The sequence below is a fragment of the Sphaeramia orbicularis genome, chromosome 12 (assembly GCF_902148855.1).
Source record: "Sphaeramia orbicularis chromosome 12, fSphaOr1.1, whole genome shotgun sequence".
Lineage (NCBI taxonomy): Eukaryota > Metazoa > Chordata > Actinopteri > Kurtiformes > Apogonidae > Sphaeramia > Sphaeramia orbicularis.
Window position 1 is genome coordinate 65,069,120 of NC_043968.1, and position 24,108 is coordinate 65,093,227.

At 37.0% G+C, this 24,108-nt stretch overlaps 1 protein-coding gene across 2 annotated transcripts in view; it reads right to left on the reverse strand.

Moving 5' to 3' along the window:
* The window catches only part of plppr1 (phospholipid phosphatase related 1), a 261,050-nt gene that overhangs the window by 74,206 nt on the left and 162,736 nt on the right, over nt 1–24,108 (reverse strand). For both annotated transcript variants that reach the window (XM_030148899.1, XM_030148900.1), the window contains exon 3: nt 2,010–2,198. In XM_030148899.1, coding sequence (XP_030004759.1) covers nt 2,010–2,198 — 189 coding nt within the window. The remainder of the gene's footprint in view (nt 1–2,009; nt 2,199–24,108) is intronic.

Consider the following 24,108-nt stretch of genomic DNA (forward strand, 5'->3'; position numbering starts at 1 on the left):
CTCATCTAGTCAAATGGGTGATATAGTGGTGGGATTGGATCAGTGGAACTTGTACATAGATCATGATTGGATTATCTCACATTCTTGTGATATATGCTTTTATGAAAAATCTTTGCCTTTTCTAAGAAATGTAAAAACTGGATTAAATTCAATAGCCTAATAACTCTTTGTCAAGAACAGATGTCAGCTGCTTCCTGGGGGCCGAGCCCCCCCAAAGGTCAGATCCTAGAATCACCCCTGGTGCTGCCGTATCCCAGAGCAGTTTTTACAGCGTATTGTCTCCAGCGCACACAAAATCCTCATATAAATTGCACACGCAAATTAGCACACGCAAATTGGGACCTTAGTAGATCCGGCCCTCTTTTTTTTTAGTCTTTATTGAGGATCCCCATTAGTTGATGCACAAATGCCAGTCTAGTCTTCTTGGGGTCCTCTTAAAAAAAAAAAAAAAAGAAAAAAAGTTCAGGATGCAAAATCACAATACACAGATCCAGTTACAGTAAAAAAAAAAAAAAAAAGAATACTGTATTTTTGAATTACATACAGGTACTGACAGGCTCAGTGGCTGAAAAGTTACTCATCATTTTAGATCAGCAGATGCTTTTGGTCACCAGTGGGGGTTTAAGCCTTTAAGGGTTGTTTTGGCTGGTCAATGCTGCACAATGATGAAATAATAATTGCAATCACTATGGTAATCTGTGCCATTATAACCACAAAAAGGCTGAAATATAAAAGTCCAGCGTGCATATGATGATGTACCTCCAGACAGAAAACACTGTGTTAAAATATCACTGCAAACTTTTTTAAGTCATTATTGATATATAAGTTTAAGTTTCCATGTTTTTGTTGGAATGTCAAAAAGTAGGTAGACTCAAATCCCAGTATTGTGCATTATAATCTCAATATGACTGTTTCACACATCTGCGCATCCCTGGCTAGTCACGAATCCTCCTATTCAAAATGACCCCATTCTGCATCAAATTCACTCTCCGCCATGCTTGTTTGTATTGCCTTTGAGCAAATTTCCAGCCTGTATCCGTGTCATGGGAAAGAATGTGAAGTATCATCAAAAAAATTTAAAAATAATGTGGGCAAGACTGTGACTTACAGCAAAATAAAATACATAATAGAGCATGAAAGACACAATACATTTCATAATGTCACACAGTCCAGCTTTAGAGTAACACGGTAATAAAGTACAAAATTTCAGTCTGTGAAATCAGCTCCCAATGTGTCACTTGACCTAAAAATGACATTAAATCTCCTGTAGTGATCAGGATAAAAAGCATTTATGTCAGATAAATGGATCAGTGAAGTGAAATATACACTAAAGAAGTCATGACTGATTTTGCATTCTGCTCAGACCTTTGCAAAATATAATTGCCCCAACAGTCAAATAACAAATTTGCACATGAACGTGGCCACAATGTTTAACTTCAGTCACTCGTACATGAAGGAACAGAAAAAGAATGCATCTCAACTGTGGAAATGGAAATATGTATATGAGCAATTTTACTTCTTATGTAAATTTCGTTAGCCTCACAGCATAATTGCTTAAGTCATATTTTTGGCATTATTTGCATAAAATGAATCAGCAGTTTTAGGAGAGTAAGGTTACACAGATAACACAATTTGGCCAAAAATATGCTAATTATGCTAAGAGGCTAATGATATGTAAATAGCCTATAGAGTTTTCTTACTGATTATTATTACTGATATAATTTTTTGTATTGTTTGGGGGTGTTTTTGCACTACATTATGCATGCATATTTTCTTGCACTTTATCCTGTTGCTGCTTTGACCAGTGAATTTCCCTGTTGTGTGATCAACAAAGTTTCATCTGATCTAATCCAAAATCAAACAGCATAAAATAAAACATAAGGTCATTTTACAGAAAGGCTACAGTCTAAATACAAACACACATGCCACATTTGATTTGAGTTGTAGCATGCAAGGCAGAATAATTTGTCAGAGCACCTGAAAATAATCACAAAATGAGTTGTACTTACTATAGCTGTGGGTGCAGCCGCTACCACGCAGTACAGGATGAGTGGAGGGATGAAGCTGGACTCCTCGGTACCCGGGTACGGCTTCATCAGCTCTGCATCATTACAGAAGAAACCTTGCACATGCACGCTGAACAGGTCTGTGCACTCCATGTAATAGGCCAACAACACCGTGCCGGACATGATAACGAGCTGGAAGAAAAGCATTTGGACCAGGGGAGGAGAGAAAGTTGAAGAAGAAGAAGAAGAAAGGAGGACAGAGTTGTTAGGCTGATCCTTCGCTGAGTCAAAAGCACCCCATTCCTCTCTCAGCAATGACGTCTAACAGTTATTTTTTAAATACAAAACAGATGCATAAATCTCCTAAAATCATGTCTTTCCCTCTCTCTCCCCCGCTTCCTCATGCTCTGATCGTGTACAAGTAAACCCCCCCTGCCTTCCACCCCACTCCAAGCATCACCATCACTTACCACCTCCTCCTCTCCTCCCTCACCCCCTCATCCTTTTATCCCTCTAACATCATCTTTTGTCTCTGGCCTCTTTTCGCTGTCTTGCCAGAATCAGCTGCAGGCATTTCTGCTTCTTCATATATATATATATATATATATATATATATATATATATATATATATATATATGATATCTTTAGACACTGATAATAAATGGTGAAACATCATCCAGCAAGGCTTTTAATGGGATTTTTTAAATACAGCTGCATTTGAGTCATTCAGCAACTAGTGTGCCAATACTTGCTGATGAAGTCAAACTGCAGGCCCTTTGCAAGGGTTTATTTTTACACCAAATTAATGACGTATGAAGTTATGGAAAGAACTGGCACAACTAAATGCTAAGATATTTTAATCAGGCAGAAAAAGTGCTTGAATGTATCTTAATACTTTTAACAATTATTGTGATTAAGAACAAATCTGAGGTACTTTGGTTTGATGTCAGAATAGTTTTCAACCACTTTTCACCAATTCAGTAAAACCATGAATGAGTTGATTTTTTTTTTTTTTTTTGACAACTTTATCGATCATTTTTCTATATCAACAACATTGACATCATTAAGGTATGTCTTAGAAAAGCTGTAAGACCCCCCCACCCAACCCCATCCAGGTGGCATCCCTACAAATACATCCACATAAACACACACGTATCAAATGGGCAAACAGAACACCAAAAGAAAAAAATAAAAGAAATATACACAAGTACAAAAAACAGACCCACCAAAAAACCCCCAAAAAGACTCAAATCAATCTGTGTTGATCATTCTGGTCACACCACCAACATTCTGAACATCTGGCATAAGAAAAAAGTCCCAGCAGTCAGAGCGTGGGCATTGAGAAGACTGGGATGACAGTCAAAGAGTGAGAAAGAAAGAAAAATAAATACATTAAGCAAGGGAGAAGGTTTGATTCTGACATTGGTGGGGACACTAAAGTGCTCCAAGGCAACACTCCTGAAAGTTGATGTTTTTTTTACATTTGCGATCATTATCTCACGTCACGTAGAGCTGATCTATCAAGCAAACAATCATAGTCAGAAAAAAATTCCATAATTGACATGTTTAGAATGCATATCTGAATATCTATAGAAAATACAGGAATTTAATGCATTCTGCAGTTTAATTCTCATGACTACACTGTAACAAATTACTGTAAAAAAAACAGTACATTTTGTACAGTGTCATGTTGTTATTTGTAAATACAGTATAATGCTGTAAATAATGAGGTCTTTAAGGAGGAAATTTAAAACAGTAAGCTACTGCAAAATTTTACAGTATTATACAGTATTTTCTTCAATTCCTCCACTGCTGTCCACTCAGAACTGGTCTGAACAAAGTCATCTGGCATCAAGTCCCACCAGCTCATTTAGAAAAAGATTCAATCTAACAAATGTTAACTATAGACTGGCTGCATCAAAGGTTAATGGTTCTATTACGAAACAGAAGGAAAAAATAAATACAGAAAAAACAACTATTTTCACCTGGACCATACAGCACTGGGAAAGAGGCCACCTGATGCTTTCACCCTTCTCTACCAACACTGCCATTGCTCCATCCTGCTCCAGTTGTTCATTTATCAAGGTAATTGTGATTTTATCAATGGAACTGTCACCATGCTGTGGCATTTTGGGTTCATTAAACATTAAATTACCTCCATAAAACGCATTCCCACCGGATGCAACTTGTGCGGTGTAACACTGCTTCATATTTCGGGGTGTCAGCTGTATGTAGCAAACATACAGCTAATTTAAGTTGAAGCTTACTAGCTAGCTGCGAAGTGGACACAGTTAAACTAAACAGTGTGTCAATTTGCGTGGTTTTCACTGCCCCAGGGTTACATTTCTAAGACATTAAATCTGTAAAGTGGAATTTACTAACTTGGACATCCATATTAACTGATATAATTAACCACTGTTTTAATAAAAGTTAATGACTAAGGCTAATTTTTCCCTCTTTGTTGGGCAGTTTGTATAGGATGTGCAGCATTATTTAATGTCTGTATGCTTTATAGCTCTATAAACACAGTGTCATTCATAATTGATATACCATTGTCCAAATGTCTTCCACTGCAGCTGATATTGAGCTCACCCTGACCCTCCAGCCAGTCCAAGACTAATACTGCTGGGTAAGTCTATGTATGTATCTGTTTATGTGTGTATGTGTGTCAGTCTGTGTCTGTCTGTCCTTCAGTCTGCCTATTAGCTGTCTGTCTATATCCGTGTAATAAAATAATTGCTTTTGCCCTTCCATGACAGTGTCTTGCCACTGTAAGACAAGACTAGCCGTACACTGAAAAAAAGGATTCTGAACCCTAGTAAATGCTACATATATATATCAAGCATGTTTCAATAAAATATTTGTGTTACTTGACTCCACTAATAAAATATAAATAATTCCAACATAAAAAGTCAAAATTACGGCAAACGTATTTCGTTCAATTAAATCTAACTCGAAAAAAAATCTTAATTTGCCCATAATGCTGCGTTCAATTGCACTTGGAACTTAGAAAGAACCGGGTCGGAAATTCCAACTTCTGAGGTAAATGCGTTTCAATGCGCAACCTCAGAAAACATGGCGGGCCACAGTAAGTTGATGTTTGCTTGGATGTCTTTCGAGTATTTGAAAACACTTCTGGAGTAGTACATCAGCTACTTAAGGGAGAGAGAGAAAGAGAAATGTCATATGCTGAAAGGGTGACTTCTCCAACAGTCATGAAGGCACCAGCAACGGGACTCCTGTTTGGGAGCTTTGAATTTGGCGCATGCGCACACACACATACCGCCTTTTCTGGATCTTGGCGCATACAAGTCGGTTAGCCTCCTCACTGCGGACACTTGCCGCCTACTTTGGGTAAGTCTGTAATATTCATCAATGTGTCTTAGTTTTACTTTAACCACAGTGTTTTTATGTTTTACTTTACTTTAATACTTTAGGTTTAATTCAGCTCTAAGCCGCTATCAGAGATGGTGAGGTGAGTTAGCTAGGACTCAGCCAGACTGTTTCAGACAACTGGACTCCTGCTCCAACAATCTACCAATGTTTTCATTGTGTTTCGGGTGCATTAATTGCCTGGTTTGCTGAAATCGGAGGGCCTTTGTTTTTCTGGACGGCAGAAGCGGTGCTGCTGCTATCCACCACACAAACCTGTGCGGCCATTGTCACCTCCACTTGGTCTTCTCAGTTTAGTACAATGTTCGGTTTGGTTCTGCAGCTCACTTATTTACTGTGTGTATGTTTGTGCATTATAGTTGGTTAAACACTGAAAGAGCCGACTCGTTTCAAAGGTGTCTAACTCATGTATAGTTTGTGGAGAATTGATGTTGATGATGCAGTGCATGCTTTGGATGCTGTGGAAAGTCAGTGTAATGCTATGAATAGGTTATTTTTCGAATGCACAGGTTTGAGTCACTAGATGTGGCCGTTACAGACAGAAGGCATGCAGCAAAGGACATGACATTACAACCTCAAAAAATTAAACATAAACAACTTAAGACTTTGTTTTGAACATGAGAATTATTTGAAAATGTCTGTATTTACCATCAATGCATTTCTTTTAATTTGTGATTTAAAATGTTAATACATTAAAAATGTTCATTTTTTAAAATGAAATTTGTGATAAATGAATGCTGTAAGGTGAACTATAGTCATTTCACAGTCGTATACCACAGAAAGTAATCTAGTAGTGAATAAATACCAAAAATAACATAGCACCTTTTTCCTTACTTAACTCTAATCTGCCTTTTGTTATGCATGTATTACTGAAGCACAGTTGCAATGCAGACTTTTTACTCACAGTTTTGTATATTTGTGTTCTTACTTGGCAGGTTTAACTCACTGGATTTTCAACCCAAGCTTGGGACCTTTATATTGTTTGGGTAAGTGCACTTAACAAACAGATCCCTCACAGACATGTTAAGCTTGGAAGTGATACATCAATCAGTCAGTTTAAATTGAACATTAATTTCATCATAGATCTGCCAATTGTGCCGAGGGTAGATAATAAAGTATAGGTGTGTATAAGTGTGTGGTATCTTTCTTAAGGTCGCTCTGTGGTCAGAAAGGATGGAACAAGCTAAGAATGTTGCGAATTTAAAACAGTTAATTAGATCATCATCAGGTTGCCATAAGGTGTAGTCATGATTGTCTATACACATAGAGTAGGTTGAACTACATGTGCTTTATTATTTTGTCTGTATAATCAAAGTTGGTTTCCCTGAGGTGAAGTCGTGTGATTTTGTCTTCTCTTCTTGGTCGGAGAAGATGCCTAATACTGTCTCATACAGAAGAAAAGAAGCGGTGCATGGAAGTCCAGGTGCTGGAGAGTTTAAAGTGAGGTGGCCTGCACTTTTCTATGTTGATGAGGTAAATACAGGCGTGCTCCCTCCTCTGTGCCTTTTTTCATTGTGCTTTTTCACTGTGCATTATGATTAAAATAATTATATTTCTCTGAATGGATTTGAGGCAGTTGACTAAAACATGGTACACACATTCTTACGCCATGAAAACAACCTCAGTTGATGGTGGGGTCTTGGATCACCATTACATAAATCGCTAAACACAGTACTCTTTGTCATCTGCCACTTTCTTTTATGTGTAACAGATAAATGCTGAGTTTTGCTGAATTACAACACATCCACTGGAGACGACCTTCATGGCACAGACAGTCTTCAGCCTCAGCTGACATCAGTTTACCAGAAGAAGGGAGGTGTCACAGGCCAGAAACTAGCCAAACATCTGCGGATCTTACAAGAGGGAACTATGTTCATTTAATGTTGTTTAAAATTAGTCCTATGGGTGCTTTGATATACTCTCTAAGTGTTTGGACCTATTTTGGTTTCAGTAACAGCCTGGGTTATTACTGTAAGACACATTTCCACATAAAGGATGATGAAATGTTACAGCAGCAAAATCAGCTCTGTTTTCTCAGGTGGGGGAGTGAACGTAAACTACCATACATGTCACATATTACATAATCACACATTACTATTTTGTAATCAAAGAAAAACAGTTATTTACAGTATAACCAAAGGTTGAAAATGAAAATTCCAAATATTTTTGGAATTATTCAAGTGTTTGGAAATGCTTTTAATCAGTGGAATCTCTTCACACAGGGTATGAGTGATGTTCATTGGAGAAGGGCAGCAGTCCTCAAGGCATTTTGCCTCTGCTTTGGTGAGGATGATGGACATCTGATCCATGAGTATATGGTAAGTTAGTGTATTTGCTTTACATTTTTGAATGTAACTTGTATTCTTAACCTGTAAAAGGTTTCTAAAGTTGTTGCCGTAGCTGCAGTTTGCCACTGTTTCTTTCATATCTGACAGAGGTGTCATGACATGTAGTGTAGCTTCTAGTGCTGCTTTACCTGTTAAGCCAGTATGGTAAAATGTTTTGTCCCTGTCGCTTAAAGTATATTATAGATCCTAGCATGGAGTTGAAGCACACCCTGGATCACGTAATACCCATTAAACAACTTGATGCAAAAATGTTGCTTGTGTGGACAAAGTATTCACGTTTCCCTTTTCTCTTATTTACTTAAAATGCAGGACATCAAAGGAGATGACATACAGACAGACATGCAGTGGTGCACCACGGGCATTTATGTCATCAGCAAGGACAATGGACATCTTGGACATTCTGATGACATTGGAATTTTGGATGAAGGAGTTATCTCCCTGGACAGTTATCATCTTGGATCTGAAGCCCAAGACTGTGCAGTGATGCATGGAGTGATCTACGAACTGAACCTGGCCTACCCCAAAGAACTGAGACACTACTACGAACTGAACCAGGCCTACCCCAAAGTACTGAGACACTACTACAAACTGAACCTGGCCTACCCCAAAGAACTGAGACACTACTACAAATTCATTCAAAAAGAACTCATGCAGATGGATGAGGAAAAGCTCTTCTGGGGTCCTTCGCCTAAACAACAAACTCAGTGTTGGACGGTAGGAATTCTTCAGCCACACTTGTAATGACATGATGTGGTTATTTGTTTATTCTGTTATTTGTGATTTTTTTCTCCTGGTAATGTTCTTACCAGTGATTGAAGGTATAGGTGTATTTTGTGGGAAGGGAAGGGTAACCACAACTTTGCATGTCACAGGGATAGTCTGCTGCCGACACAAATATGTCACAAATGTGTTTATATTGTTCATTCCATCCTCATGGTTATGGTTACAGTTATGGTTGACAGAATCTGAACAGCGGGTTTCTGCTTTCTCATGTTTTATCTCTTTAGTAGGTGCTTTTAAAAGATAAGGGATAAAGTTAAAACAAGTATTATGCACTTTGCATTTTACAGGTTCTTGTCTTATAAGCCATGTTGTACATGTTGAGAGCAAAAGTTGCAAAATGTCTCTGATCAGGAGACCCCTTACAATGGATCAGGTTGTCTTCTTGCTTAATGGTCATTTACGGAATTAGAGCATTTTTTTAACAAATATATTAATGCATCTGTTAAAGTGTTTGTTATCTCTGCACTTAGTATTTACATGTGTTCATCTTACAAAATGATTCTTAGGTCATTTGACTGCTCTCATATGAGATGTTAAGAATTGATATCTTATTAAAGTTAGATGTCTAAACAGATTTTGTGGTTCTGTGTGGTGTATGATTCTCAATATTAAAATGTTTTAAAAGTTGAACTAATTATAGCTAAAACATTTAATTAGAATCAACTGAAATAAATAGTTTTGTTTTAAACAATTTAATTGGTTAGAGAGGGCACAAAAAAATTGAAAAAGCATACATAATTTATTTAAGTACATTCAAAATTGGTTTAATTGGACTTACTAAGGAAATTTAAGTGAAATGTACTCAAAGTTATTGAGGTAAAATGACTAATATTATTTATTTGAATTTACTTAAAAATGATTAGTTGAGTCAACGAAATACTATATCTAGCTTCAGATAAAATTATTTTGTGTAAAAACTTAACGAAATAAAATTATGTTTGTTCAACAAAACTGTTTTTTTCAGTGTAAGTGGTAGCAGTATAACCTATGATACCAAATTTAAATAAAGTACGAAAAAAAGTATAGAATAAATGTATCAATCAGAATTTTGGGTTCATCGTAACCAATTTTCATACCTTACAGTGACTACATAGGTTCTTGGTAAACAATATATATGATACTGTTTTGGGACATTAACCTCAATTCTTGTCTCCATCAGTTGCAGGCGATGAAGTCACATCTGGAAGTTGGATGATGAGCATTGAAAGTCATGTCTGTGAAGGCCTCCAACCAAGCTTCATCACAATGCTTGCTGCTGTTGCAGTGAATTTAATAAAAGCTCAATGTTATAAGGTCATCTCTAGTTTGAGCTTTTTCTAGCAATGTTCATGATTTTATGTTTTAAATGCTGTGTTATACTGTAAATATTACATTAAATACGTTTTACAGTAATATATTGTTTCTTAGAATACGGTAGTTACTGTAAAATGCAGCAACTGTGGCTAACAGTATTTTACTGTAAAAGAAACATTATATACAGCCCACTACCGTATTACTTTTTACAGTAAGAAACTGTAGTTGTAGATTACAGTAGAGACACTGTAGAATAACAGTAGCATGCTGACAACTCTAGCTGCCAGTATTTTACTGTTATTTAACGGTAAAATTTGTTACAGTGTAACATATCCATCATTATTTAACCTATGAATTTACTGCCTCTCCTCTACCTCCTCCTGCCTCTACTCTTCATCTGCTCCAGCTTCTCCTCCTGCCTCTCCTCTACCTCATCCCTCCTCTCTACTGTCCATTACCTGACATAAAAAGGTTGATCCAACAGATTAGGGATACAATACAGTTTGATGGTACAGTTACTGCCTGAGAAAAAAGGCTTTTACTTTCAATTATTATTATTATTATTAGAATTTACTCCCCAAACATATGGATAAAATCACATGAGCATATAGGATCTGAGGTTTTATTGTATTTTCCCCACAAATTTTCTTTAATTGTGTTTTTTAAACAGTTATCTTCCATACAAATATAAGAAAATAAGTAAAAATAACTTTAAAAAAGTGTATCTGTTTGGCATTAAACAGTGTCTTTTATTCAATATCTGTATTGTTGAGCCTCTACAGTTCTATACCCTTGAAGTAAATTACACTTTGACTCCTCAAGAAGTGTCTTATGTCCAGTTTTCTATTCTTTGACATTCTTCAAATCCTAATTACCAAACACACACGCACAGATGTATCAGACAGAAACATATATAAACCAGCCAACCAGCAATAAACCATATAGAAACATATATAAACCAGCCAACTAGCCGTAAACCATACAGAAACATAAATAAATCCGACAGAAATATATATATAAACCAGCCAACCAACAGTAAACCAGATAGAAACATATGTAAAACAGCATACCAGCAGTAAACCAAATAGACACATATGTAAACCCGCCAACCAACAGTAAACCAGATAGAAACATATATAAACCAGATAGAAACATGTATAAACCAGTTCTGCAGCAGTAAACGACACACCTTAGCAGACATCTCATATCTTATCCATCCATCCATCCATCCATCCATCCATTGTCTGTTATCTGGGGTCGGGTCGTGGGGGCAACAGTCTAAGCAGGGATGCCCAGACTTCCCTCTCCCCAGACACCTCCTCCAGCTCTTCATCATCATCAGTACCATTATTAGGCAACTTTGCTTCATTTCAGTTCAGTTAGCTGTAGCTACTAACATCAACCGTTTTTTAACATTATAAAAAGTTACATACCTCTATAATTGGATTACTTTTCCTCCTCCTCCTCTTTTCTCTGCTTCTAAAAAGTGCAGCTAAGGGCTCGGAAGGCCTTTTCATGATGATAAATTCTGCAACCTTTACCTGGATGCTTAGTTCAACACCTGTCTGACTCTGTCATTCAGCTCCACTCTGTCTCTGTCACTCACACACACAGTGAGCACCAGGTCTGGGAGAGTTCACCTGAGAAATTACTGATGGGGGCTGTTGTTTTGTTTTTTGTTTTTCTCTCATTTCTTTATTTTTAAGACAAATAATGAGAAATTATCATGTTATCAGTACTTGTATTTCTTTATTTACTATAATTATAATTACTACTATTATTATTACTTTTTTGGGTTTTTTTTTTTTGCCTACCAGTGGCACTCCCTCCAGTGGATGGCACCCTAGGCAAATGCCTATCTAAATGTAAATGACACCTCTGATATTAAAATCCGTCTGACGTGACCCAGGCAGAACAAATGCAGACAGGTTGACAACTTACGCTAAGCGGTTGCAGATACATATGAACTGCCTCCTGTCCTGTCCAGCTAAAAGGTAACTGTAGCTTTTACAAGTAGATGGAGTAACAGCGGGGACAGCCAATCACATGTACGATAGCAAAACCGCAGAGCCAATCGGAGAGTGATAATTAGGTTGGAAGTGGGACTTCTAGCAGAGACCGACTATTAACCCTTTGTGTGCCATAATCATTGACTACACACTACGGAGAGCAGCTGTACTGATAGGGACTACACAGTAGTGGCTGGATATTGGTAGGGATGTGTCCCTACCTTCCCTATGCAATTTGATGCCCCTGACATTAAGTAAAAACAAGGAGTTAGGCCAAAGGCAGGCTCTTGATATGAGTTATAAACTGTGACCAGGTTCTGTCATATTTATCCTCCAGCCCCTGTACTGTATACCTAATTTTTAACAGGTCCAATCCAAACATCACCTCTCTAATCCAATGAACACAGGCAGGAGGGTTCTTCCCCTTCCAGTTCAGCAATATCAGACAGCGGGCATGAGATGATGCAAAGGCAATTGCATTTTTGTGGAGATGGGACCACTTTAGTTCATCACTAACTACACCGAAGATAGCTATCAAAGGGGTCAGGCTGCAGTGTTTTGCCAGATATCGCTAAAAGTGATTGGAAGATTGAAGACCAGAAACCATACAAAGATGGACATGACCAAAATATGTGTCCCAAAGAAACAGGAGAATATTGACATCTAGGACAGTTTGGTGAAACATTAGGGTATAATTTAGACAGTCTGTCATTAGAATAATGCAACCTGTGGACGCCCTTAAACTGAATCAAGCCATGTCTAATACAGAGAGAAGATGTGTGTATACGCTGTATGGCAGTTTTCCAGGTGTCTTCTGGTTTAATTGCTCCAACTTCTTCCCATGCTGCCTTGAGTTTGTCCCACATTTGAGGACAGCTGTTCAGAATTAATTCATACATTTTTGATATTGCTTGTTTATTGAGTGGATTTACATTTAGGACTAAATACAGCAGGTGGAGATGGATGCCTTGGGAAAAATTTTGAGGCAAAACTCTGAACCTCAAGATATCCGAAGTAATGAGACTTTGGTAAATTATGATCTTCACATAGAAATTTAAAGGTGCGGGAGACTTTCGTGACCAATTTTTCATCAAATCTGTAAAACCCCAGTTATAGCCTGAGTATCACGAATCTGTAAGTCTTTCTGTGATAACTCACCTGAATTTCTTGCATTACGGTGAACAATTTCGAAGTGCCATCCACCAAAAAAAAAGACCATATGTTTACAAACAGAGTTGGGAGGCAACTCGGGCATCTTTGGAATTTTGTCGCGGCATGCATTGTGGGAAACGCCGGTTCGCTCTGCTGTCCAGCAGCGGCAGCTACTACAGACACGAGGTGGAAATGGCAGGAGCTCCCCTCCCTCTATGCATATTGCTCCAGCCGTTTCCGTGTGTCAGCTGTTTCCGCGTCGTGTTTTTGTCATCCATATAATATCATATGGTCGCGCTGCCACAATGCTTCCCACACTTCCCACCATGCACGTCGCGACAAAATTCCGAAGATGCCCGAGTTACCTCCCGACTCTGTTTGTAAACATATGGTCTGTTTATGGTGGCTGGCACTTCAAAATTGTTCACCGTAACGCGAGAGATTTATGTGAGTAATCACAGAAAGACTTACAGATTCGTTACACTTAGGCTGTGACTGAGGTTTTACAGATTTGATGAAAAATTGGTCACAAAAGTCTCTTGCACCTTTAAATGATGCAAAGCTATCATCGGTGAAGAGATCTTGAAAGTAGACCAAGCCACTTCTGTGCCAACCTGCAAATGTCTGATCTATTTGAGATGATGCAACAAGATGATTAAACATTATTAGAGAGAAGCTACATATATTTGTCAAATTAAAATGTTTTCCGAACTGACCCCAGATCTTAATTGAATTTTGGACCACCAAATTTGAGTTCAGTTCAAGTGCTTTGATATTTAGTAGGAGAGGGGCAGTTAAGATTGGAATTGGAGAAACTGGGAGTGTAAACTCTCAGTTCCATATCAGCCCAGACTGGACCCTCCTTATCTGCGAACATGGTGATCCAATATGTCAGCTTGACAATATTAGCCACCCAATAGTAAAATAAAAAATTTGGGAAACCCAAACCACCATCAGATGTAACGCTCTTCAGTCTTGCCTTCTTCACACATGCAGGATATTATTCCATATCAACAAAGAGATAAAGCAATCCAGTTGAGCAAAATAGGATCTGGGGAGGAAAATAGGAATCATTTGGAATAAATAAAGAAACCTGGGCATTACAGTCATCTTCACTAAATTTATCCGTCCTGCCAGTGAGAATGGAAGTTTCAACCACCTATCCAAATCAGTTTTGGTACGGTCTAAAATGGACCTGTAATGTGTTAATTTTGAACGTTGAACTACTTATTAAGGTAAACAGGGTTCCTACAGGTTTCTACAAGTTAAATTTAAGTCTTTTTGAGACCTTCTAAACACTACTTACAAAACAATTTAATGCCCATTTCACAGCCTATTTCATGGCCATACTGGAAAACATTTGTCTCCTAGAATTTAGGAAAACTCGGGTCAAGCATGTCAAGAATGATCTTTTCTCCAAACCGGCATTATTAAATTTGCACTTCCCCATGCTTACTTTTCACTTCTCTGATCATTTCTCACTAGGGGCTGCAAAGTCAGTGATAATTGGTTCCTAATGTCAATATAAATTGTCGGGTTGGAATGGGTGGAACTGAGGAGACTAACTTGACAACATAACTTAAGACCTACCATATCAAATTTAATACCTTGTAAAGACTTTGTTAAGGTGTTAAATGCAGGTTTGTGAATTCAAGATTTTGAAGACTTTTTAAGACCACACAAGAACATAAAGAATCGTAAAGAAACATGCACTGCAAATATTTTTGTACCTGTCCTTTTTGATCGTTGTACTTACAGACTTTTCTTTGGTTTTAAGACAATGTGTGTCTTTATGTAAATATATATGCAGAACTAGAGCTGGGCGATATGGAAAAAAATCATATCACGATAATTTTTTTCATATCAGACAATATCGATATATATAACGATATAAATCAAATCACTACTTTTGTTAAGCTTAAATTTTCCATAACTCATAAATTAGTTGTGAAGACATCAGAAGGTTATTTTTTAATTAAATATGATTTATTTTCTGTCAGAGGTTGAACATGACAGATGTGCTGAAGAACACTGTACAACTGTTTCAGGTAAATAAAACAGATATATATACCAAAGCTGTCATCACATTCAATAGAGGCACTAGAAGCCTATACAACCCAGCAGGAGATTAAAACTGTCATCCCTGCTTTTCCCAACAATAAGGCGCCTGGTCCAGATGATTGAGTTTTTCAAAGTATTCAGCCCCAAAATATCACCTCTGCTTTTGCCTCCCTCTTTATACAGGGCCAATATTTCACTGATCCCTAAGCCGGATCATGACCCAGAGGAGGTTTCATCTTATCATGCCATCTCATTGTTGCCTCTTGAAACTAAAATTCTTGGGAAAATTCTGGCAAACAGACTAAAAGAATACATTTGTTCAATTATCCATCCTGATCAGACGGGATTCATGCCAGGTAGACATATGTTTTTTAATCTGCACCATCTTATTAATATCCTATGTGCAAAACATCCTGATGAAGCTGTAGTTATTTCATTAGATGCACAGCACACATTTGATCAAAGTAGAATGTGATATGATGTACACACTTTTAAAAAAATGGGATTTGGACCCATATTCACAAAATGGATTGAGATAATTTATAATTTATCCAACTGCTTTAGTTATCACTAATCAAAATATTTCTAGCCCCTTTGCATTTCATCGGGGGACATGTCAGGGCTGCCCGCTCTCTCTATTCCTTTTTTTAATTATTATTGAATCCTTAGCTGCTAGCATCAGATAAAACCCTCTGATATCTCCCATCGAAATGTATGGTCATAAAAATCATCTCTCGCTTTATGCTGACAACATCCTTTTATGTCTCCAATCCACAAGCATCAGTGACTCCCCTTTTGATGTTGATTGACAATTTTGGCAGCCTCTCAGGTTTTTCTATTAACTGGGATGAGAGTGAATTGATGCCTATATCTCCAGGGATTGATCCGGCCTACTTGTGGTTTATTCCTTTCAAGATAGCCAATAACACTTTTTCATATTTAGGTGTGACAGTAACAAAAAACAGATTATCTCTTATGACTGAATTGGCAGAATAAGGTTGAACAACTTAAACAGAGTATTGACTTCTGGAAAACTCTCCCACTCTCTATGGTCAGAAAGATTAACACAGTTAAAATGGTGGTATTGCCATGTTTTCTCCATTTATTCCAATCTATCCCACGCTTTATAGGCGTATCCAATTTTAAACAATTAGACTCTATTAGGATTCCCTTTCTTTGGGGCTACAAAAATGTTCAAATTTCTAAAATGCACTTGTGCAAATCAAAGACAGCAGTTGAATTTTCCCTGCCAAACCTCAAATTGTACTATTGGGCTTCCTATCTATCCATCTTGGCATGGTGGAAGAAGTCCCATTAATGTTAATAAATCATTCTATAATAACAGTTTTGTTGTTGGCAGCACTATAAGAATTTGGAAACAGATACAAATGTACATAAAATCCCCAAAGGTTTATTTAGATACTCCCATTTGTGAGAATCACTCCTTTGTTCCAGGCCTCAAGGATGCTATCTTCCAGGGGTGGAGACTGAAGGGGATCTGTGTCATAGGAGATCTATATGTTCACAGGACCTTTGCATCTTTTGCCCAGTTATGCTAGGTATACAATATCTCCTCATCAAGTTTTCTTCAATATTTACAGATCCAGGACTATGTTAGGAAAAAGGTGTCTGACTTTGGCATCTTAACCAGACATGAGGCCATGGAAACAATAAATAAAATTTAACCCCGTCAGTCAGGGGGCATTATGATATTTTCATAAGATCTTGTATGATGGGACTGTATTAGACATAACTGAAATTAAGAGGAGATGGGGGGATGAGCTGGGGGTAAAACTAACTGATGAAATATGGGGTGAATGTTTAAAGAGTATACACGATTGTTCAGTCAACACCAGGCACAATCTTATACAATTTAAAACATTACATATACTCTACAACTCAAGGGAGAAGCTAAATCGCTTTTTACCTCCGCCAAGGAGGTTATGTTTTTGCCAGGGTTTGTTTGTTTGTTTGTCTGTTTGTTTGTCTGTCCATTAGTGTGCAACATAACTCAAAAAGTTATGGACAGATTTTGATGAAATTTTCAGGGTTTGTTGGAAATGGGATAAGGAAGAAATGATTACATTTTGGTGGTGATCGGGGGGGGGGGGGGGGGCGCGCAGACCACAAAATTTCATCAAAATCTGTCCATAACTTTTTGAGTTATGTTGCACACTAACGGACAGACAAACAGACAGACAGACAAACAAACAAACAAACCCTGGCAAAAACATAACCTCCTTGGCGTGGGGGGGCCCACGGGGGGGGGGGGGGGCAGTGATCAGCCTTGGCGGAGGTCTGCGCTCTCCGAGTGCTCCCAATGTGTCGCCAGTTTGCAACCGGTGCAAGTCTGCAATCAGCAACTTGACGCACTCCCTCTGATCATGTACTAAACTTTACCCATTCTGGAAGAGTATTTTTCATTGTTTTCAGAGGTTTCTGGGAAGCACTGGGATCCAGATCCACTCATTGTCATCACTGGGGCTTCTAGCACTTTACCATCAGCCAATAAACATGAGAAAGTTGCTGTTTTGTTTGGTATGGTGATTGCTAAAAAGTTCATCCTGAGAGTGTGGGAGGACTCAGTGCTCACGTTTGACCTTGGGCTGGGGGAATTGGCAAACAAGCTACATCTGGAAAGACTAGGGTATTATAATGATAACAGAGGCAGAGTGTTTGACCAGATATGGGACCAAATGTTAAAATTTCTTCAATGAGGTGACTAATGTGAGTGAATGACCTTGCTGTTTTCAGCATTACATATGCTTTTCTTTCTTTTATTTGGTATACGATTACTAATTTGTAGCATAATAATTTATGGTTGTCAGAACTGTGCTGCTGCAAATTCATTGATGTGCAGGGTGGGGGTGGGTGTTTTGTGCTTTTTGTAAAAATGAATGAATATAAAAAAAAAACTAAAAAAAAAACCCTGGTACATATATTTAAAACTAAACTAAAAGTCTGACCAGCAGGCAAAAGCTTTCAAGTTTTGAAAGAGAACACAAACAAAACGGACCATCTTCACAAAATGATAGCGGGGTTATATACATGGGGGTGCATTGCATAACTGCCGCAACTACTGTAACTGGCATAAACCAAAAGTGAAATTTAACATGCTTTGAACGTCTGACTCCCGGCGTCTATGCCTCTGTTGTACACTGGAACCGAAACAGTTCACACCCTACTTTTTAGGAACCCGATCACCCGCGTTCTCTGTCAAATTTTCTCCCGAGGGAACACTCATCTCCTGCTGCAGCCCAAACATTATGGTGCTGCAGCTGGCTCTTACGCCTGTGCTGTGTGCACCAACCTAACTTAACGTGGCTCTAGTGTGACTGGTTTGGTGTGGTGCTACTTAATTACGATTGACTGTTCTTACATCTCTCAAAACATGGACAAAGGATTTCAGTTGAAATTGTATTGAGCATGTCTCATATTTCTATCGAGGAAAAGTTATTTTGCGATATATATCGTTATCGTTTTATGGCCCAGCCCTCTCCAAAACTAGCCAAGGCAAAAAGACATGCACTCTCTACAAAAGAAACAGATCATGGATGTTTGAGCAGTGAAATGAGGGGCACAGGCTAAAAATAACTTGAAATAATAAAAAATAAGAAGGTATAACATGGACAAAAAATGCTCTGGACAAACAAAAATGTTTGAGTACATGTAAAATAGTTGAAAGTTTACTTCTGTAATTTCATAAATTTTCATTATGCACATTTACACTTGTTTTTTCATAGTAAATAAGATTTCAAAAAATTCTACCCTGTTTTCTGTTTTTTGCTATAACACACTGTTTTAAGCATATATTATGATGATAATTAATGGCCAGATACTGAAAGTTAAGTTCTTCCTGAAAAAAGTTGCATTTTCTGACACTTTCATTGCAAAACAACATAAATAAATCTAGGCAATCTGTTATAATGGTAGCCCTAAAAGGGTTAAGGTGTAACTTTAGCCCTGTTCTGAGACAAACTCAACCCAAACCACTACCAAGTCAGAAAGAGGCTGGTATGGAGATGATCTGTGTCTGAATGTGCAGGTGGATGTTAAACATGAGTAGTTCAGGGACATTGGTATAACATAATCACAAGACATTTAAACTAAACCTTCCAGAGCCTCATAGAGTCCTGCATGAGTTTTTGTACTGGTTTTATCACCTACTAAAGACGCTACAAATCAATATTTATTTTCATATGCTGTATTTTAAATATTTTAACAGCTTTTTCTTTTTGGGGGGAACCGAAGCGCTACAGTATCCTGAACCCACCAAAGTTCCCATACAAAACATGTACTTCTGCAGCCTGTGTTGTTGTGTCACTGTGGTGTTTTAATCAATTATTTCTGATTCAAACCAGCAAACAAATTAACTGATCAAGACAGTGTTTTTATGACAACAAAGTGTTGTTTAGGCCAGTGTGTAAATCTGGTATTTCTGAGCAGATATATAAAATGGCTTAAATGAGGCAGAAACTGACCGAAGGAAAAAAAAAAACAAAAAACCTCAGATTAGATGTGTTTCCTGTAAATATTTAGATTTTTATGCACATTGTCACCAGACCAGATGCATTTCATTAGTCATACGATTCTGTTTTGAGCTCAAAGACCATGTTTTAGTGTTTATCGTCACAAGACTCACAAAGTTTCCAATGTACAGCTTTTGCTTGTCAGGTACAAATTCCAAACTGAAAATACCTGAACGCAGTTTGGAATTTGTACTTTTAACTGTATTTTACTTTATTCAAAGCCTACTTGGGGGACTTTGGGCTTTTGGCAAACTTTGATACAACATATTAAATGCCAACATTTATGTGTATTGCACACAGTCAATTTAAAATACAATGAAGTAAAATAAAATAAAATAAAATAAAGTCTAAAACTCTCTCCAGTATCCTACAGTGATGATATTACATTGTTTTGGTTGTTGTTATTTTTTTTCTCTCTTCCCCCTCACAACCTCCCTTCCTCAGCTCATTAAAGTGATTGTGTGAAGGTGTGTAACTCACTGGTGAAAAAAGCCCTGATGAAGACCAGAGGTCACAACACGTTGGCTGTATTTTAAATGATTGCCATGGAGTAATAAAGGCATTTTATTTTTACACAAATCCTACAGTGTGCCTTGGAATATTTTTTTAAATCTGGCATGTTAATGCAGATTTTTTTTTAAAATTATAAATAGTAAGATACACCACAAGTTTCCAAAGAGCACCTGTGGATAATCGCCAAGATGACCCAGCAGCTCTTCCACTTTGTTGGTTTAGGGTTAAGGACTTCCTCTCCAGTTTGTCCAATGTGAAATACAAAAAGAGAAAGGATCACATCATGCATAAATATCTTGGATGAATCCACAGGAAGACATTTTTAAATTTGCCTAAATTTGCCAACTTGTTGTCAAATTTAGTCGTTCTTTACACTTGAATCCAGAAGTACAACAAGAGATTAAAATTCATTTATTACATCAGTCTTCAGCTGTGATGAGAATATCAACATTTTTTTAAAAATGCACATAGGTTTTGTAAAATACATGGCTCATGTTTGGATAATATTGAAGCTTACAGTCGAATCTGTAAACATTCTATTCCAAAATTACACTGCCCTCAATATTTTATTCTAACCTGGGGTGTTTGCTGCTGTTTCTGATTTCGATGCCTTTAATCCCCCTTTTTACAGATGGTGGTTTTTAGTAGATAGATGTTATTTTACTTTTTACCTACTACCATTTTTCTACTACAGTTCATTCAATAGGTAAGTTTAACCACAATACAGGGATATGTTGCATTTCATATTTATCTTGTGTATCATTTTCCTGCAGTACTTATCATCACCACATGGTGGCACTGTGTCACTCCTTTTGCTTCAAAACGAGGCTCATTTATTTCAGCACCAGGTTTTGTCATGGATGCAATATGATGAAACAACTGTTTTCCATAATCTACTGGGACTTTATATAGAAGCAATTTATTAACTCTCTTTCTTTACAGATGCATTCATTGAATCTTTGGAAAATAAATAAAAAGAGTTGAAACCCACATAAAAAAACAAAAACAAAAACAAAAAACAAACACACAAAATTGAGCAACTCAGCTCACACACAGTATATAGAACAGACACATAAATAGTTATTTAATACACAATCATAGTACTTACAGCATATCAACCTTTCAAAGTAAAAACAGTCCGATTTCATACAGGATATTAAAACATACATTCTCAACAGAATTGAGTATACAAATCAGGTATCAAATGTTTTTTAGTTAAGTTTTGTTGATAATCCAATTGAAAAGAATGCATTTTGTAGAACATAGGCATTTTGTAGAGAGTATCTTTAATGTTATTATTATTATTATTATTATTATTATTATTATTATTAATAATAATAATAAGATGAAGAAGAAGAAGAATCTGCATTCTAGTGAATATAAAGTGGATTCAGAAGATGAATAATCATCATCATCATTTATTCTCAATTTGTCGTACCACTGTTGTTCTTCATTTGTTTTTCTTTCTTTTTCAATACAACATTTTACATCCTATTCTATAAAGTGATGATGATGAACTGTTTCCTGGCTTCTCACATGTACAGTTTAATGTATTTTCTGTTATAAAATGTAATGTAAACTAATTGTGTTCCTTTTTTATTTGTTCCGTCTGATTGTGTGTGTTGAGTATATTGTATAATGAAGACAGATGCCTAATGTTGTGTAGTTTTTGCAGAGGTTGTACTGAGGCTTTTTATGTACCTATGGGTGTTAAGAAAGTGAAAGTGCTGAATTTGCGCAAGTAAGCATCAAGCTGAGTTCAAAGGCCAGTAATTAGGATAGACTAGCACTCTTCATTTTGACAGTTTCCTCTGTCTATACAGTTAAATATGCAAATGTATTTTTCAAATATATCTACTACGTTTCTGAACTAGATTGAAACTAATACTGCACTCTATTTTCCTGTAATATTCTGCTGTCTGGATGCGACAGTACAATATGGCCAGCGTGGTTCAGACAGTAAAGGCAAGAAAGCAGTGGTATTTACAGAGGGAAAGAGAGCAGAGCTGGCAGACCCAGCGCTGTGACAGATGGCCATGTGGAGATGTCTAGGTGTGTGCATGTCTGTGCGTGTGTGCTGGGGGTTCATAGTTTTCAGGCCAACTCTTTGAAAAACACAGATTTTTTAAGGAATAGATTTTTGCTCTGTCATTTTATTACAGCAGCATCACACTGTGGTGGGAATTTTATGGTCACATGCACTAGAGTCTGTTGTGAGGAACTGGGAGTAACATTAGGCTGATTGCAAAATTCTTGGCTGATACTGATAATTAAAATGGTATTTTAGCCGATAGCTGACACTGATGTTACTTTCTGTTTCTTTATTTTGTTTTTGTTTTTATTTATCGCCCCATTAACATAGAAATCCGTCCATCACCTTCATAAGTCTTTCAGCCCTTCATCACACTATGTTTAAATGAACAAATATGCAAACATACAAATTTAAACGTAAGTTTAATCAAAAATTTAACATAATACAACAGATAAATATTGAAACATATGTCACTGCCATCAGTAAAAGGACACCAGATACCAATATTGGCCAGTATTGGCCAATAAATGTTGGCTGATACCACTGTCTGGCCGATAGATATGTCCCTAATACTAACACAGTAGAACCTCGCAGTACGAGTGCACCTTAGTACGAGAAATTTGCTTGGTGAGCAACAGCTCTTGAGAATTTCTGTCTTACAATACGAGTGGAAATCTGTAGTACAAACGTGCTCCTCCCAACATGTGTCGTTTGGTGCATTTTCGAAAAACTTGGAAAAGTGGAACCAATCAAATTTCTCTTGATAAGTTTTTAATAAAATTACCTACAAGTGCAGACAGTGAAGAAAGTGAGGCCTGAAAGAACAAATTAAGTGAAGAGACAGAGAACACGCCAGAAATTCTTCTACCTGATTTTTTACTGGAAGGAGATTCTCCTTCCAGAGAATAATCTTTCTCAGATTCAGTACAGATACAGTATTTCAATTAATTTCATTGGGGAAAATCAATTTGTAAACTGAATAAATCACAAAACGAGCAAGGTCATGGAATGAATTAAACTCTGTACTTGGTTTCACAACACACCGAACCATGTAACATATGTACACTGTCACAAAAAAAGTTGGAATGAAATTTTTTACTTCTTATGAAACAGCTGTGATAGTGATTTATTCTTGATCGATAAAGTGTAACTGGGATCATTGCACCTGTATAAATAGGAATAAAAAGATGAATGTGTCTGAAAACAGTGTAGTGCTGTGCAATATGAATGTGTTATGTGCTGGAAAAAAATGTATTATATGTTTCTCATGCAGGGCTGGACCTGAATGTATGGATGTATTTGAATACATGTTCAGGTGATGGACATCTGAAATTCACTTGTTTTTAACTGTATTGTAGTGAACAGTAAGATAATCTTGCTCACTCACTCACTGTTATATACTATTATATATTTTGCCAACAAAAGGGTTACGAATCTAAAAAAAAAAAAAAAAAAAAAAAAAAAATTTAAATTGTAAAGAAAATTACAAAAACAAAAATAATACAAATGCTTATTTTTAACATGACAAAATGAAAAAAGTGGTAAAATATTAATTTTAACACGGGTCATTTTCTACCCATTTATGGAAGCGTGTGGGGTCCAGTCATTTATGTATCTAAGGGTTAATACTTGCCAAAAGCTCATGGGGATTTTTTTTTTTTTTTTGGGGGGGGGGGGGGGTAATTGTATTTCGTAATTTTAATTTTTTTACAGTTGAATTTTTTTTGAATAGTTGAATTTCAAATTAACTAGCTAGCTATTTTATCCACCCAGCTATCTGTTATCTCTCTAACTATGGCTAAGTTATGTATTTATTTTCTAACTGTTAAGTAATGTATATTTGTTAATATGATTACAAAGCCATGTTAAAATAGCGTATGCATTGATACCATACCAGAGCGTGTGCACCTGCATGCACAGGAATGCTGTTGTGAGCATGCACAGAAATAAATGATCTGACCAAGATGAATGGCTGTCTGTTTTCTTTT